The sequence below is a fragment of the Sarcophilus harrisii genome, chromosome 3 (genome assembly GCF_902635505.1).
Source record: "Sarcophilus harrisii chromosome 3, mSarHar1.11, whole genome shotgun sequence".
NCBI classification, from domain to species: domain Eukaryota; kingdom Metazoa; phylum Chordata; class Mammalia; order Dasyuromorphia; family Dasyuridae; genus Sarcophilus; species Sarcophilus harrisii.
The window spans coordinates 358,115,338-358,133,398 of record NC_045428.1 but is presented as its reverse complement, the minus strand read 5'-3'; the positions used below and the strand labels follow the sequence as shown (position 1 = coordinate 358,133,398).

The 18,061-nt window shown below is 36.5% G+C and overlaps 1 protein-coding gene across 1 annotated transcript; it reads left to right on the top strand.

Annotated features, from left to right (window-relative positions):
• Positions 1-316: 316 nt before the first annotated feature.
• LOC100925080 (T-cell surface glycoprotein CD3 delta chain) lies at positions 317-15,355 on the top strand. The gene is made up of 6 exons (XM_012544955.2): positions 317-569; positions 8,804-8,830; positions 10,292-10,510; positions 10,980-11,108; positions 14,895-14,938; positions 15,194-15,355. The coding sequence occupies exons 1-6, from the start codon at positions 485-487 to the stop codon at positions 15,257-15,259; spliced, it is 570 nt and encodes a 189-aa protein (XP_012400409.1). The 5' UTR covers positions 317-484; the 3' UTR covers positions 15,260-15,355.
• Positions 15,356-18,061: the final 2,706 nt, after the last annotated feature.

Sequence of the window (18,061 nt, the reverse complement as noted above, 5' to 3'; positions counted from 1 at the left end):
CTTGAATGTAGGGACTGTCTTTATCCTTTCTTTATATCTTCATCTTTTAGTGTCATATCCAGCACATAGTAGGTATTTAATAAATGTTTACTGACTATATATAATGATAATTATTCAATTTTCATTTTTCCTATTATTTCATATAAGAGAAGATTTCAGTCTCAGTCTTTATAATTCTACTACTTTCCTTTGCTTTAAACATTCCACACTTCTCTTAGAGAATTCTAGCATATTTCTTTACCCTGTTTCCTCCCTTTACCCAGCATCTAAAGCCTCCCTCTACTGAAAGAAAGATCAGTTTGCACCTGCTCTCTTCCTGTCCCTCCCTTCCCCCCAACCCTGAGCACTCTGGTGATCTCTCATCACTCACACTTAAGAGAAGTGATTGTGAACTTGGATTCTGCTCAGTAGCTCTCACCTTTTCCGGAAGGCCTGAGGAGTTTAGGAAGAGAGTGAGTGGGCCTTCATCGAGGCAGATGATTCCATGGTTCTCCAGAAGGTCCACAGGTGGAATATGAAGTGTGACTTGTGTCTGTGTGGCCTGATCCTGACCATCATTCTTCTCCAGGGTAAGATCTCCAGGATTCGTGGGACAGAGGAGAGGCAACTAAGGGGAAAAGCCACCTGTTAGGATAAGACATCCTCATCCCAGCTTGAAACAAAGGGGTCCTTGGAAAAATTTTTTTTTTCATATTTAGAGCCTCAGTTTTTCTGGAGTTCTCCTAGGAGTGAGAGAAGGAGATATTAGCAAGGGCAGAGCCTAAGAAATATCAGTGCTTTACTTCCTTCCCCTTCCCTTGTGGGGTCTTTGTCCCAGTTTGGCCAAAGCCAGGAATCTCAGATATACAGAAATATTAAACTGGCATCGACTTGCCAAGCCACCCTCAAACTCTCGTACAGCTTAAACCAGATTAAAATAGAATTGGGAAATATTTAACAAAGCAAATAAAAATACAACAAGCTAATGTTTCTTTTTGGTTTTCTAAGTCAATATGTGACTTCATGAATCTGTTTCTGTTTGAGTCTGATATCATCACATTAGAGGATTCTATTGTCCTCATCTTGGGCTTATTAATAATGGTTTACCTTTTAAATACTGTTCTAAGGTTGACAAAGCACATCGTCTCATTTGACATTCACAGTAGCCCTGTGAAGATGGTGTACAAGTATTATCTTTATTTTACAAATGAGGAAACTATATTTCAGAGAAAATAAAAATACCTTGCTCAAGGTTACCCAACTAATTTAGGGCAGAACCAGAATTCACATCCATATTGACTTGCTCTAAGAGTTAGTGTTCTTATGCCCAAAGGGTTATCAAACTGTGCATACCCTTTGATCCAGCAGTGTCTCTCTTGGATTTGTATCCCAAAAGATCTTAAAAAAGGGAAAAGGACCCACATGTACAAAAATGTTTGTAGTAGCCCTTTTTGAAGTGGAAAGGAACTACAAACTGAGTCAGTGCCTATCAGTTGGAGAATGGCTGAATAAGTTGTGATATCTGAATATTATAGAATATTATTGTTCTGTAAGAAACAATCAGCAAGATGATTTCAGGGAGGCCTGGAGAGACTTTCATGAACTGATACTGAGTGAAATGAGCAGAACCAGGAGATCATTGTACACAGCAACAAGATTAAGTGATGATCAATTCTGATGGATGTGGCTCTTTTCAACAATGAGATGATTCAGGCCAGTTCCAATGATCTTATGATGGAGAGAGCCATCTTTAGCCAGCGAGAGTACTGTGGGGACTGAGTGTGGATCACTACATAGCATCTTCACTCTTTTGGTGGGTGTTTGCTTTTTTTTTTTTTTTGATATGATTTTTCTTGTGCAGTATGATAATTGTAGAAATACGTATATGTATAGAAGAATTGCACATGTTTACATACATTGGATTACTTGCTGTCTAGTAGAGGTAAAGGAGAGAGAAAATAATTTGGAACACAAGGTTTTGCCAGGGTGAATATTGAAAACTATCTATGCATATATTTTGAAAATAAAAAGCTTTAAAAAAAAAAGAGTTAGTGTTTTTCTACTCTACCACAATGAGTAGACTGTTTCTAAGGCATTGCTCTCCTACCAGTGAGGGGCCTCTTATGCTAGTGCAGTTTTGAGAAGACTCTCAGGACTTAAGAATTCAAGCTTTGTTATTATCTTGCCATGTGTCCTTGGGTAAACTTCTCTATCTTGTTAAACTTCAGATCCCTTATCTATAAAATGAAAAGATCGGATTAGATCTGGGGTTTATGGGTTTTAAAAAATAGTTTGATAACTATACTTAATATTACTCATTTCCTTTATAATTGAATGGATTTTATGGATTTTAAAACATTTTGAGGAGTCCACAGGGTTTATCAGGATGCCCCAGGAATTAGGGACACAAAAAAGAACCCTTGGACAATATGCTCTCTAAGCTCCCTTCCAGTTCCAAGATTCTATAATTATATACAATTATATTGGCCAATGTTAAATCATTAGCTTGGATTAGCATGGTACTCAGAATAAGGAATTAAGAGAGAAGTCAATTCGTTCATTCATCTTTTTTGGCTTCCTGACCCTGGGCAAGATGGAGAACGTCTCTTGACCTCTGAAATGTTGCAGAGGAGGACAAAGACAGGGGATAGTCAGATTTTCCATCTTCTTCTTCTCTCTGTGACTTGGTTCCCAGCCAGATGTTTGCTGTTTTTTGGAAAGTGACTATGATTCAAGTTGTTTTTAGTGTTGAGTATGTAAGTGTATTGTGGTGGTGGGGAGTCTTATATTATCAAGGTAATAATTTAGAAGGTTGGGACAAATCAAGAGCCCACTAATTACCCTGAAGTAACTGAAGTATCCCTGTGAAGTATAGTTATTACTTCCACATTGTGAGAGTTAGGGGTGTAGCACCCCTGTAATCTGGAAAATCTGCATAAAAGTTTTTGATCATCCCTTCCTAGCAGAGAAGTCTGAATTATTATGTTAACATAATTTTTTTTTTTTGCTAAGGCAATTGGGGTTAAGTGACTTGCCCAGGGTCACACAGCTAGGAAGTGTCTGAGACCAGATTTAAATTCAGGTCCTCCTGACTTCAGGGCTGGTGCTCTATCCACTGTGCCGTCTAGCTGCTCCAAAGTCTGAATTATTATGGTATTAAAAGATAAAATATGTTGCTGTTGGATAATACTATATATATTTCATGCATTTCTGAGTTTCTGAACTTTTTTGTATCATATGCTGGCTTTTGTGTGTTGCCTGTTGCTTCTGCAAAATTCTCAAAAAGTTCATATTTAATTTCTTTTTTCAAATTAAAGCTTTTTATTTTAAAAACATATGCATGGATAATTTTTTTTAACATTGACCCCTTGTCTCATTTAATTTCTTATGCCAACTCACGATATATTGGAACCATGACAGGGAAGTCATAATGTAGAAGGTATAACAGGTTCTCTGAGAGGTCAGAAATGCCTTAGAAATCTGAAAAAGAAGATCTTTGCATCTTTTGCATCTTTACACCAAGACTTGAAGAATTCAAGAAGCATAGCTTTTTGTATTATATAGATGATGTCCTTTTATTTCCTTAGTTCCTATATTAGAGTCAGAAAATACCATACAGTGTCTTGAATTTAATACAAATCAAGATGAAATAGGGACAGAATATTTGTATCAGATTTGAGGTGTTCAAAAGACATAGAAATTTCCCTAAAATTGTAGATTTAGAATTAGGAGGGACCATAGAGGTCATCTTGTCCATGATTTTCATTTGGCAGAGAAGGAACAAAACCTCATACTAAATTGACCTAACTACAAGATTTAGTGATAAGAGACAAACCATTAATGGAATGTTCACTTAAGTAAAAAAAAGTTATAAAACATACATTCTTCTTATCACCATCTCCTGTCTTTTCTTTGGTCTAGATATTAGAGTCTGAGACAACCAGTTCAGTCTTTCAGAAGACGAGTTCTGGATAGCATACAGATGTTTGAGGGGGTTGGGGGAGTCCCTGCTAAAGGCAACTAGGTAGTACAGGGGATAGAACACTGAGCTTAGAGTCAGAAGACCTGGTTTTGAATTCAGCTGCAGAGACTTGCTAGTTGAGGAAACTATACAATGGGAATAATAACAGCACCCACTTTGCAGTTATGAGGATCAAATAAAATAATATTTATAAAACACTTAATGTAGTTCCTGGCACATAGTTGCTATTTAGTCATTTCAGTCATATCCAACTGTTCATGACTCCATTTGGGGTTTTGTTGTTAAAGATATTGGAATGATTTATCATTTCTTTTTCCAGTTCATTTTACAAATGAGGAAACTGAGGCAAACAGGGTTAAGTGACTTGCCCACGGTCACACAGCTAGGATTTGAGGCTAGATTTGAGCCAGGATGATGATGAGTCTTTCTGATTCCAGATCTGGTACTTTATCCAATATGCTACCTAGTTGCTTTGATATATAATAAAAGATATTTATTTAATAAATGCTTTTCCCTTGTCCATCCTCTAGTTTCCCTCTTAGATTTTACCTGAGATAGATAAAGGTAATTGGATGCCCCATTCTGGAGTAAACAAATCCTAGCTGTCTTTGAATATTTGTATCATGAATAGTTCAGATAAGGCTGAACAGAAGGGTTAGTTTAATTCTTTTGAGGTCACTGGATATTCTCAGCCTCTCTCTCCCTCTTTCCATGTAGCTCTCTTCCTCTGTTTCTTTCTGTTTGACACTATCTCTGTCTCTGTCTGCTAATATAACAAAGCTTCATAATTGATCATCAATAAATTATTGCTATTACTGTGTCCAATGATGTCCCAGTTTTTCTCACTTTACCTTGTATCAATTCATATAGATCTTGCCAGGTTTTATTTGAAACCACTGCCATCTTCATTTCTTATTAGGCAATAGTACTGTCACAATCATCTGCCACAACTTGTTCAGTCATTGATGAGAATTCCCTCAATTTTCAATTTTTGGTCACAAGAAAAGGAGCAGCTGCAAATATTTTTGTACATATAGATCATTTTTCTTTTTCGGTGATCTTTTTGGGCTATAGACCTAGTAGTGATTTTGCAGAGTCAAAAGGTATGTACAGTTTTATTGTCTTTTGGACATAGTTCCAAATTGTTCTCCAGAATGAGCCAGTATATAATCCTGCTAACAGTTTATTAGTATACCTATTTTTTCCAAATTGTTCTCCAGAATGAGCCAGTATATAATCCTGCTAACAGTTTATTAGTATACCTATTTTTCCTCATCCATTCCATAGCATTTATTATTTCTGATAGGTATGAGGTGGTTGTTTAAATTTGCATTTCTCTAATCAATAGTGATTTAGAGCATTTGTTCATATGACTATAAATAACTTTGATTTCTTCTGAAAACTGCCTATTCATCTACTCTAACCATTTTTCAGTTAAGGAATGCCTTTTATTCTTCTTTGATAAATTTGAGTTCCTTATATATTTGAGAAATATGCTTTTAACAGAAATTTGCTGTAAAATTTTTTTTGATATTACATCATTGTTTATGTTATATTTAAGCAAAATGTAGTTTCCCTGATTATCTCTTTTAATTAAATCTATTTTTGTTTTTGCTTTGTCTGTCTTTTTTTTTTTTTTTTACTTCAGCTGAAGCATAATAAATTCTGCTCCAGCGCTTTATTTTAACTCTATGTGTATCTGTTTCAATTGTCTTTTTTTTTTTTTAATCAGCATATTTTTGGATTCTGGTTTCTGATCTATTCTGTATCTGTTTCTTTTTTATGTGTAAGCTCCTCCCATTCCCATTCCCAATTATAATTACTGTATATTTACCTCCATTCAATTTTCTTTTGTTTATCCTTCTCTCTCTCTCTCTCTCTTGTCTCTCTCTCTCTCCTCAAAAGTTTGTTTTGACTCTGAACATTACCTCCTTTATTCTTCCCTCTCTTTAATCTTCTCCTTCCTCATCTTTCTCATCCTCTGCCTTTCTATTGAATAAGATGGATTTTTATACCCACTCAAGATGAGATGAGAATGAGGTTCAAGCATTGCCCATCACTCCTACCCTCATTTTCCCCTCTATTGTAAAAGCTCTTCCTTGCAAGCCTTTTTTATGTGAGAAAAATTTCTCCATTCTCTCTCTCCCTTCTTTTTTTGTTTCTCACTTCTTTATTTTTTTGGGAGATCATCCCAATATAATTGACTCATTCATTCTCTCTGTATATATAGTAGACTCTTTCTAATTGTCCTAAGACTGATAAAGTTCTTAGGAGTTATATATAGTGTCTTCCTATATAGGAATATAAACGGTTTAACTTTACTGAGCCTCTTATGATTATTCTTGTCTTACATGTCAAAGTTTTTATTCAGCTCTGGGTTTTTTTTCATCAGGAACACTTGAAAATCTGTTTCATTAAACTTTTTTTTTAATATCTTAAAAGATTATACTCAGTTTTGCTAAGGAGGTGATTCTTGGTTGTAGTCTTGGCATCTTTGCCTTTCTGAATATCTGTCCCTGTACTCCTTTAATATAAAAGCTGTTAAATCTTGTATGAGCCTGACTTTGACTCTACATTTTTAATGATTTCCTTCTGGCTGCTTGCAATAGTTTCTCCTTAATTTGGGAGTTCTGGAATTTACCTATAATATTCCTGAGAGTTTTTATTTTGGAATCTCTTTTAGAGAATGTTGGATTTTTCAATTTCTATTTTACCCTCTAGGATATCAGGGAGTTTCCCCTGATAATTTCTTGAAATATAACGTCTAGGCTCTTTTTTTGATCATGCTTTCAAGAAGTTCAATAATTCTTAAATTATCTCTCCTTAATTTATTTCCTGGTCAGGTGTTTTTTAATGAGATATTTCATTTTTCTTCTATTTTTAAAAAAATTCTTTGGACTTTTTTTTATTGTTTCTTGATGTCTCATGAAATTATTAGCTTTCACTTGTTCAATTCTAATTTTTGAGAAATTATTTTCTCTTTTGAGCTTTTGTACCTCTTTTTCCATTTGGTCAGTTCTGCTTTTATGCTCTTTTCTTCAGTGAATTTTTGTATCCCCCTTTTCCATTTTTACCTATTTTGCCTCTTAAGGATTTATTTTCTTCAGTGAATTTTTGTGCCTCTTTTTACCATTAGGCCAATTCTGTTTTTTAAAGTGTTATTTTCTTCAGCATTTGTTTGTGTGTGTGTGTGTGTGTGTGTGTGTGTGTGTGTGCATGTGCATGTGCATGTGCCTCTTTTACCAAGTTGTTATTTCTCTTTTCATAATTTTCTTGCCTCACTCTTATCCCCCCCTGCAATTTCTCCTTCATTATCCCTAATTTAATTCTTTTAAGAATTCTTATTGGGCTTGGATCCAATTAGCATTTTTCTGTAGGGCCTTTATAGCTATTTTCACATTGTTGTCTTCTTCTGAGTTTATGTCTTGGTCTTCCCTGCCACTGAAATAGCTTTTAATATTCATTTTTGTTGTTATTGTTGTTATTTGCTCATTTTTTCCCCCAGTCTTTTTCTTGACTTTCAATTTTATCTTAAAGTTGTATTCTGCTTACCTTGAGGGTGGGGAAGTACTATTCCAAGCTTCAGGTTTTTTCATGCTTCTGCTTTCAGAGCTAGTTCTGGGGATCTGCAAAATTTTGGTGCTTCTAAGTTGGTATGATCCAGGAAGAGGTGGGTCATGCCTGTCTTGGTCTGTACTTTTGTTTATACAGGAAGAGCTTACGGTCCTCTGCAGATACAAGCACTAGCACTCCTCTTGGCTCAGGAATGGTGACTAGGTGCCCTGCTCTTTTGTAATCACAAATACTAGTGTTTCTGTCTTCAAACTGTGATCAGGACCCCTGCTCCCTTATGATTGATTACAAGTGTTCCTTTTCATCCTGGAACTGAGACCTGGAACTTCTCACATAGAGTTGCAAATCAGTGCCAGCAAAGGATCCTCTGTAATCTCTTTCTAGGCTGCTAATGCTGCCATGTAGCAATTGCCTCCAAAGTCTATTGCTGGTATGGCCTCAGCATACTTTGAACTGGATCCTGGCTCCATCTGTTGCCCCCACCTCTGTGACACAGAACTCTAGTATCAACCTCCTAAGTTGTCTTTGGCTAGAAAATTGTTTCACTCTGAAGTTTTACCCCCTTCCCTTCCTGCTTCCTGCCCCTGAAAATGTAGAGTCCAATTCATGGAATCTCAATTCAGTTTAATTCAACAAGTAGTTATTAAGCAAGGGTAAAAGCTAAATTAAGCTACTATCAGAGGGGCATGATCCTTGTCCTTAAATAATTTATTTTTAAAATAGATTTTTTCTCTGTTATATTTTTGTTTTTATATTATCAGTGTTGCCTCTTCTGTCTCTTTCAGGGATCCATTCTTTATAACAAAGATTTTTTTTTAAAGAGAAGTGAAAAAAATCCAGCAAAACCAATTAGTGGTTTGAAAAAAAAATTGATATTATAAGCAATATTCCACACCTGTGAACTCCCACTTCTATTAAGGATTGTAGAAGATGTCTTCCTTGAAGAGTTTATAATTGTGTGTGTGAGTGAGAGACACACACATACACACACACACACACATACAGAAGGAGGGAGAGGGAGATAGGGCGAGAAAGGGTGGTAGAAAGAGAGATATGAGGAGGGGTTAGGGGGTTACATTTTTTTTTTCACTTTCACACACATATGGATTTGCTTAATATAATATAGTGAATTTCTAAGAGGATATAGAGGGGAATGAAAGAACAAAAAATTGTTGTGTTGAATGGAAAAGGCACCTCTGGTCTCTTAAGTACTTTTTTGTTTTTTGAACAGATTCTAACCAGTTGAATCTGTATTCTTTCTTTTTACAGGCTCTGTGATCCAGGCTGATGAAGAAGGTAAATTATTTGGATTCTCCAGACCTGGGCAGACAAAATATCACTGGATAGAGAATTAGAGCCTGTGAACAGTGGTAATTGAGTAGTTTGGAGGTGAGGGGTTGTTTACCCCAAACCCTTAAGGTCTCTGCAAGCTATCATATGCCCTGATTTCACACTGACAACCAGAGATCTTTTGTTCAGTTTTGGGAGAGGGGGAAGGGAAGACTAATGGGAAAGGAAAAGGAAGTGTGTATGTTTTATGGAGCTAGTAAATATAAATCATCCTGTCAAACAGGGGCATCCTGGTTGGGGAGGTGGGATAATTGGAGACACTTCTTCAACAGGGGTCTGTCTGCCTCAATCTTCCATTAAAGTCCTTCTCCTACTTTAAATTTATGCTCACCTCCTGCTAGAAATCTTCCCAGATCAATCTAATCCAACTAGGGGTGCTTATCATGAAGAAGAGAAGAGTTAGATAAATCTTGAGCTGTTTTCAAGTATTTGAAGGATGTCATGGGGAACAAGATTATGACTTAATGCTTAGTCCCAAAGGGTAGAACAAAGAATACTAGATGGGAATTAAAGAGAAACAAATTTTGGCTGTCTCTATCTCTGTCTCACAGTACTAGTGGGATTTCCCTCCCTGGGGTTCTTCTAGAAAAGGCTGGGGGTTGTTATAGGAAAAGATTTCCTACGCCAAGATTCTCTGACACTGAGCCCTGCCCCCATCCCAAAGCATATGGATTCAGTTGTGCTACGTCTTCGTTTTTGTTATGTTTTTTGAGCGTTCGAAAGTCTATTCTATCTGCTTAATTTCTGTCTCTTATTCGATTTTTCCTCCTTCCTTCCTTCCTTCCTTTCTTCCTTCCTTCCTTCCTTCCTTCCTTTTCACACATACTTAGTCAACCAAAACCAATCCCACATTTGTTATGCCCAGAAATATGTCTAAGTCTGTGTTGAATCTATTGCCTGTCTGTCAAGTGGCCAGCAGCATTTGCCATCTGGAGATGCCTCTAGCATCATGACTCACTGCTATTTTTTTTTATCAAAAATTTAAAATAATTCAAAGCTATTCGTTTAAAAAACATTTTCATTATTGTAGGAATTATCCTCCTATTTCTCCTCATATTTTACTTTGCATCAATTTATGGAAGTTTCTTCTTAGGTTTTTCAGAAACCATCCCTTTCCTAATTTCTTACAGCACAATGGTATTCCATTCAAACACCCTCATTGGTTTAGCCTTTCTCTAATTAATATGTATTAGACTTTGACCTCCTTGGAGAACAGAGTCTGTGTATCTCTTCCTTTCCTTGGATTTATAGAAAACATATGATGACTACAAAATTGATTGCCTGTTGACTCATTACTAGGAATGGTGAAAATGAAGAATAGTTTCTTCCCTTTCCCCAATCTCTTCCCCCACTTTGCTTCTTGGCCTTGGCCTGAAGGCCTATAATTGTAATTTTTTGGTTCCCTAGCTGAATCCTTATTCATATCAGTGACGGAAACAGAGGACAAGGTCTTTCTGACATGTAATGGCACAGCATACTCATGGATGCACTTGGAGAAATCATCAGACGATTACCCAAGTAATAAAAGTGTGGATTTGGGAAAAAGAATCCAGGATCCCAGAGGAACATTTAAGTGTACTGGCAACAATGGCAAGGAGTCACCTGTCCTTCATATTTATTATCGAAGTATGAGCATCTCTCCCTTTCATACTTAAATCCTACCCCTTGATCCCTTTCTTCCTACTTGTAATGATTGTGAGCTTCTTGACTAGAGCAGGAGTATAGTAAGGGATGAAATACAAGTCCTCCTGAGCTAAAACAGTAATCCATATGAGCCAAAATATGCCTTCCATGATTTTAGGAATGAGGGAGAAAGCTCAGCTCCCAGGATAAGGTTTAAGGAGACAATTTATGATCTGCAACTTTTGGCATGCTTAGGAAAACTTTTTGGCTCATTCTCTTCCAAAACTGAGAGCTTCAAGGAATTCCTCATAGATTTTTGGGATGAGAGATTTTTGTGGGGAAGGTGTGGTGGGGAAAAGTAGGTCTTACATTGGGCTGGGGACTCTATGTCTGTAGTCCTGAGGTGGGCAAGGGTGTCTATTAGGGAGTATTTCCTCTCTCTGAAGGGCATTTGTCCTTTTCTTCTTTACAGTGTGCCAGAACTGTGTGGAAGTGACCTCGGGCTCTCTGTTTGGTATTCTGATTGCTGACATTATTGCCACAGTTATTCTGGCTATTGGAGTCTATTGCTTTGCAGGGCATGAGGAGGGGTATCTTCCAGGTGAGTTAGAGGAGCTCTGACATGCACAAGTAGTTCGAAGGGGAGGAGACAAAGTTGGTATCTTCTAGGTTCAACTATTCACAATCATAGTTTTCCATGGGGCTCATTCTTTTAGGCTTTCTCTCACCAGATAAATTTCTTAATAAGAAGTTTCGGTAAGAATCCATCAATATTCATTACCATGATTATGTATGCCCTTTATCAAGGAGCAGAGCATGAGCCCATCCCCACATATGCTTCTTGGGATGCTCCTCTCCTATCATGTTACTCTGCTGTTTAACAAGTGACGCTTTAATCATCTCTGCTTACAAGATAAATTTAATTCACCAAACAATTATATACTCAGAGTAGGTGTTAGAAATATATAGATATGATTTAGATCCCATTTTGAAAGCGCTTACAATCTAATATGGGCAGAGAAAGAAATATATATAGGAAACAAAGAAATAAGGGAGATATCCAGGAAAAGAACTATGATTAAAATCATTAGGGAAATATTATTTCCAGATGGGTAGGGACTAGGGGACATACAAAGCTTCCCAGAGAAGGACATGGCACTTGAGAGTTAGAGGAACTCTAGAAAGAGTCATATAGGGGCAAAGGCATGGAGACTAGAGGATAAAGCTGTATGGAAGAAACACTGAATTTGTACTCAGGACACATAGGTTCAAGTACCAGTTGTGCTGCTTACTTGATGTATTGATTTTGGACAAATCCTTTGATTGCTTGGAGCTTCAATTTCCTCTTCTGAAAATGAAGGGGGATAGGAATAGATGATTCCTATAGTTTCTTCCAATTAACTCAATAACCCATGAATCTAAGGCAGGATGAGAACACAAGACTGAAAGCAATCTTATTAAGGGAGAATGTAGTAGCTACATGAAGTATAATATAAGTATGAAATGGCATGGGATACTGGAAAACCAGTGGGAACTAGATTACAGAGATCTTGAATGCCAGTGTCAAGAGTTTATGTTTTGTTTGATAGGTGATAGAGAAATACTGAAAGTTTCTGAGCAGAGGGGTGATGTGGTCAGTGGAGCATTCATCAGCTTTCTTGGGCAGCAATGGCATGGGTGGATTGGAAGACTAGATTGGAGTCAGGAAGACCAAACAGGACATCATTAGGAGAGTCTAATCATGAATAGATGACCTGCAGTAAGAGTAGAGAGAAGAGGACACATGGGATTGTTGCTGGGGTGGAATCAGTAGGATTTGGCCACAATTGGATATAAAGGATAAAGGAGAAGAAAAAGTCAAAGTTGGCTCTGAGCTTACTATTTTGGGTTACTGGGAAGATGATATAATAGGAATAAAGGTAAAGAGCAAGTTTAGGAGAAAGGTAAATTCAGTTTTGGACATTTTGAGTTCAAGGGATTGATGGGACATCCAGGTGGAGATTCTAGCAGGTAGGTGGAGCTATAAGAGAAAATTTGGGTGGAAATACATCAATAGGAATTAGGAGGTGTGATTGAAACTATGAGAGTAGAATAATAAGGGGGGGGATATAGAAAGAGGAGAGGTCCAAAGATCTAACCTTGGAGGACATTAATAATTAGTGTGTAGGAGAGGGTTGAATAAATAAGAAGGGTAAAAGAAGAGAAGTCAGAGAGATGGTAGAAGTACCATGTGCAGAGAAACCAAAAAATCATTGGGTGTCAAAAAAGAGAAGGTGTTCAACAGGATGCACAGAAAGGTCAAAGAAAGATGAGGACAAATGAGGTTGGCAATAAGGTGGTCATTAGTGTTCTTGGAGAGAACTCTTTTAGTAGTATAGTAAAACAGAAGTCAAATTAAAAAAGCATGAGGAATGAGTAGATGGTGAGGAAATAGAGATAGCTTGTGTAGATATTTCTTTTTGGCCTGAAGGAGAAAAGAGATGATAATAGGTCATGGGATTATAGATTTAAACTTGAAAAACACCTTGTATCTAATCCAATAGTCTCATTTTCTATCACAATTTCATAGTAATTTTTTCTTCCCCAAGAGTTATCTGAATCCCAGAGAGAGAGGCAGTGATTTGCTCAAAATCACACCTTGTAGTTAACTGTATGCAGTTAAGCTAAGATTTGAACCCAGATTCTTCAACTCCAAATCCAGTGTTCTTTGCATTATTCTATCCTGCCTCTTTGGTTAGTGAAGTCAAAGGAAGATTTTTTTTTAGAATAGAGGAGATCTAAAAATATTTCTGATAAAAAGAAGGAGAGAGATTAAAGATACATGAAAAAGAGGGAATTATAGATGAATGAATGGGTGAATGAAAAAATATTTATTAAGCTATAGATGGAACAAGATTAAGGGACCAGTGAGTTTTAGCCTACCAAGGAGTAGGAGTTAGTCTTGGCAAATCAGATAGCTATTTCTTCTTCTGAAATTAAGAACATCAAGAGGGTTAACAGAATGGAGGAACAAAGGTTAGGGAACCCACATTAGCTTCAACCTTCTAAATAAAGTAGGAGATGAAGATATATTCTGAATGATCTGGAGAGGATAGAGATGGGGACTTGAAGAAAAAAGAAAAAAAGATGTTTAGAATTGCCCTTGTTAAATAATCAACAGGTTAAGATGCAAGGTTTTCCATAATCCATCTCTCTTAACAAGTCCTAGCAATCAAAGGCCTTTTATTAAGTGCCTACCTTATACCAGTACTTACTCTCATATTTACTCTACATCTATCTATCTATCATCTATTCATTCTATATGCCAGGCAAACTAACCTACTAAGCATTCTCTAAAATCATTCTAGATTTTCATATTTCCACACTTCTGCTGTTCTATACACCTCAAATGCCCTACCCCATCATACTCATCTCCATCTATTGATAACCTGTTGACTACTTTTTTGAATTTGCAATTCAATGTAATATATACTTCAGAGCTCATTTAAAGGCTTAGGTTCAAATTAAACCAAAGGCCTTCAAAACCTTAAGCAGGTGTTAAATCACCTAACCTTTGTGCACATCCAGAGACTTCCGGCCTTGTAAGAAAAAAAAGGCCGGGAGTCCCGGGGGAAGTCTCAATAAATAGTCTTCACCTCTAAACTGGAGGGTATCTATCCCCCTAACTCTTAGTTAACAGCTAAGCACCTCAACATTTGGCTTCAATTTACTACACTGGTAAAAAGAGATTCCAGCTCCAACTCTATGTCTTTCATAGAGCTTTTCATGACTCTCTTAGCTGGAGGTGATCTCTTCTTTATTTGATCTCATAGTGTTCGGTGTTCTTCATCTACTTATCATTTTCTCATTTACATTTATTTGTGTACATGTCTTAAGAGAAGCTGTGCATCCATGGTGGATAGAAGCCTGACCTCAGAGCCAGAAAGTCCTGAATTCAAGTCCTGTCTTTGGCATATATTGGCTCTGTGACACTGGAAATTTTTGGCAGTTCTCTGAAGAGAAGGTGCTTCAATACAGGGAGTTCTCTCTCTTGGGAATTATTTATACTAATGAAGTTACATGTACAGTTCCTATTCCTATAGATCTTATTATCGCTAGTAGATTTTCAGTTCCTTGAGGGTAATAATATCTTATTATATATTATATACTATATATTATATATGACATATATATATATAGTTGTTATTTAATATTTATTGAATAATGAATAAATAAGATCAACCCAAAGGAAATAAAGGAAGATAAGGACTTCAGCACTCTCAGAATTTCCTGAGTGGGCTAATATACAGATTATGGATTCAGTCCTTTCCAGCTATGTCCTGGACATCTGTTTGTCCTGTGCATTGTCTTCCACTGACTTTTCTTCTCTGGGTTTCTCTTTTACTAGCTTTTGACAAGCAGATTCTGATGCAGAATGATGCTCTTTACCAGGTGAGAAATGAAGAGGAATGAGTATAGAAAGAATGAAATTGAGTCTGGGGGATTAAAGAGACTTGATGTTGGATTGGACGGGGGTGGGATTTAAACTGGGAAGTTTGTAATAGATGGCATGGGGAGAACATGAACAAAACCTTTGGTCTCTGGGGGGAGGTTGTCTCTGGATTGTAAAGAGATTTCTTTTTCAAAAGGTGAAACACAAGAAACAAAAAATCTCTGACCTCACTCTCTCTTCCCTTTATCTTTTAGCCTCTCAGAGATCGAGATGACAACTCGTATAGTCATATTGGGGGGAAACAACTTAGAAACAAGTGAGCACTGGAATTTATGACCTGGAACAGCACCCTGGCCAGCCACATGCTGACAATTTTGGAAGTTATTTAGCCAATAAATCCTCTACTATTTCACTCAGTCAATGCCTACGTGGGCTCTGCTTGGTTCCTGAAAAAGGAATGGGGAATATACTGGCTCTGCCAAGTCCCCAGCCTTCTGAAAATTTGTTCTGAGTTCCTGCCTTTCTGATGGTAGCCAGCCCACTCTACTTCCTAGTACCTGATTTAATCCTGCACTACCCCAGTGGTTTTAGGGCCAGGACCACATGATCAGCCTTTTCTCTCCTTTGCTTCTCCCTTCCTCCCAGAGCTCTATTTCTAACTTTTCCTTCGATCTCCCTCCCTCCCTCCAGCTGGATGTAGGGTTCTGAGTTCCCAGAGCAGGGTCACAGAAGTGGTAGTGGTTTCCATGATGTCATGAGCGGGGGAGGCTACAACATCAAGGGGACCTTAAGACTCAGTTCCTGTTGAAACTCATGGGGGAGGGGAGAAGAGGTAACCAGTTTTCTAGTCTCAACTGCTGGGCTGATCTCAGCTTTGTTCTCCATCTAGTTGGGTTCCTCTTGTTTCCTGCTCTAATTCTATTCTTCTCTTGGCTCCCACAAACCTAGTTGTCAAATTAGGGCTATAACATTAAAGAATTACCCCTTGACAGATATGAATAAACAGTTTTCAAAAGAGAAAATACAAGCTATTAGCATCTCTCTGAAAAAAAAATGCTCCAAATGCTGAATAAGAAAAAGTAAGATGAAAACAACTTTAAGGTTCTACCTAATAATCCTCCAATTGGTTAAGATAATAAAAAATGAAAATATCCATCATCAGAACATTTGGGGGAGGATGAGCACACTCATATATTATTGATGGAAATATGGACTGTTTTGATAATTCTGGAAAGCAAGAAACAATATGAGGTAATATTAAGCATATTACCCCAAAGAGGTGAAAGACAAAGGGAAAGTATTCCTACATACTGAACTTTTTATCGTGGCAAAGAATTGGAAACAAAGTGGGGGTCCATTAATGAGGGAATAATGGAACACATAATGACATGAATATCTTGGACTATTCCTGCACAATTAGAAATTGCAAATATGACAAATTTAGGAAAACCCTGGAAGACTTTGATGAATTGATATAGAGTGGAGTAAGTAGTATTAGGAATTATCCTCCTAGTATTAGGAATTGTATTGGCTTCAACAATATCAAGAAAAATAACTTGGAAAGATGACAGAACTTGTATCAAAACAGTTAATCAGTCATGACTTTAGAAGACTGATGACATCCTGCCACTCACTTCTTGTCAGAGTACTGATGGACTAGAGTTGAATAATGAAACATGCCTTTAAACAATTTTTTCTTGGCTATCATGAGTTTAATAAACATTGGTGAACATGAACATTTCAATGCACAAAGAATAGAAAAAGAATTATATTTCAAACTTTGCATTTCTATTATATCATTTGTTTTTAAGTGTATATTAAATTTAACATTTTAGCAATAAAACTGCCTACTTGTCTATTATAGCCATATGAGTTTCCTCCTGCTTGCTTTGTTATTTTTAAAAATGTTTCATTGATGCTCTTTTCTTATTATTTATATTTATTTTCTTATTATTATCACTATCAATAATATCAATTTACTCCCCTTTCCCTCACAAATAGAAATTTACCATTGTAAATAATTTGTATTATTATACAAAATAAATTCACATATTGATATTGTAGGAAAACATATACCTCACTCTGGATCTTTATTTAGCCTATCACTTTTTTGCTAAGAGCCAGAAAGAATTAATGATCCTCATTAATCTTCTGAAGTATTTGTTATTCTGAAATTTGTATCTCTTTGGAAGTTATTTTTTATTACATTGATCAGAACTCTAAAGTCTCTACAGGTTAGTTTCCTTTATGTTGACATAATTGTTGAGGTTGGGAAGGAGGAACCCAGAAGTTTAGGGTCACAGACCAGTGTCTCAAAAGAATTTGCAGGCTTGAACCCATTTCTTAATTAAGGGGCAAAGTTTATCTGTAATTGTAATCCCATTACAATCAGGCTAAATTCCAAAATAAATTAGCAAGCAATCAGAGAGAAGGAGATAGATTTATACAAAATTGGATCAGAGCTTCCTGTTACTTATTTGCTAATTTTATGGTTTTCAGGTAGGTTTGAGAGGTGGTCTTATTCACTATTGTCTCAGGAACTTGGTTATTGCTGCCCAATAGATTATATTTGCTAATTTTTTGGTTTTCAGGTATGTTTGAGGGGTGGTCTCAGGAACTTGGTCATTACTGACAGTAATGTTTGTAGGACTTCTCTAAGGCCAGATGACTTTGAACTTTGAAATTATTGGCAGACAGATTATTAGAACAAGGTCAAAGGACTTCAAGATCACTAATATACCTTCCCCAAAAACGAAAGGAAGAAATATTATTACATTTTACAATTATTGACAGACAAGAGCACTTACATTCCTAGGCTAGAGGACTTTTATAGTCATTGACAGACAAGAGCATTCTTAGGTCAAAAGAGCTTTAGAGTCACTGCTTTCTCTCCTACATCATAATCATTGTAAAATTGTTCTCTTGATAATTTTATGGTTATAATCAGTATAGATTCATATAACATCTACCCAAGTTTCCTTGAATCTTTCATTTACATAATTTTTATGGTATAATATTCTTCATTTTTCCTCCTCTGTGATAGCTCTATTTTATTGATTAATTTTATTTTTTATTCTTAAACACCAAAAAAGAGCATTTCCATACAATAAAAAGTGCATTAT

Coding starts and splice junctions, on each gene's coding strand:
- LOC100925080 (XM_012544955.2), top strand. CDS start 485: ATGGTTCTCCAGAAGGTCCACAGGTGGAATATGAAGTGTGACTTGTGT. Junction 10,511..10,979: donor CCTTCATATTTATTATCGAA/GTATGAGCATCT, acceptor TCTTCTTTACAG/TGTGCCAGAACTGTGTGGAA. Junction 11,109..14,894: donor TGAGGAGGGGTATCTTCCAG/GTGAGTTAGAGG, acceptor CTCTTTTACTAG/CTTTTGACAAGCAGATTCTG.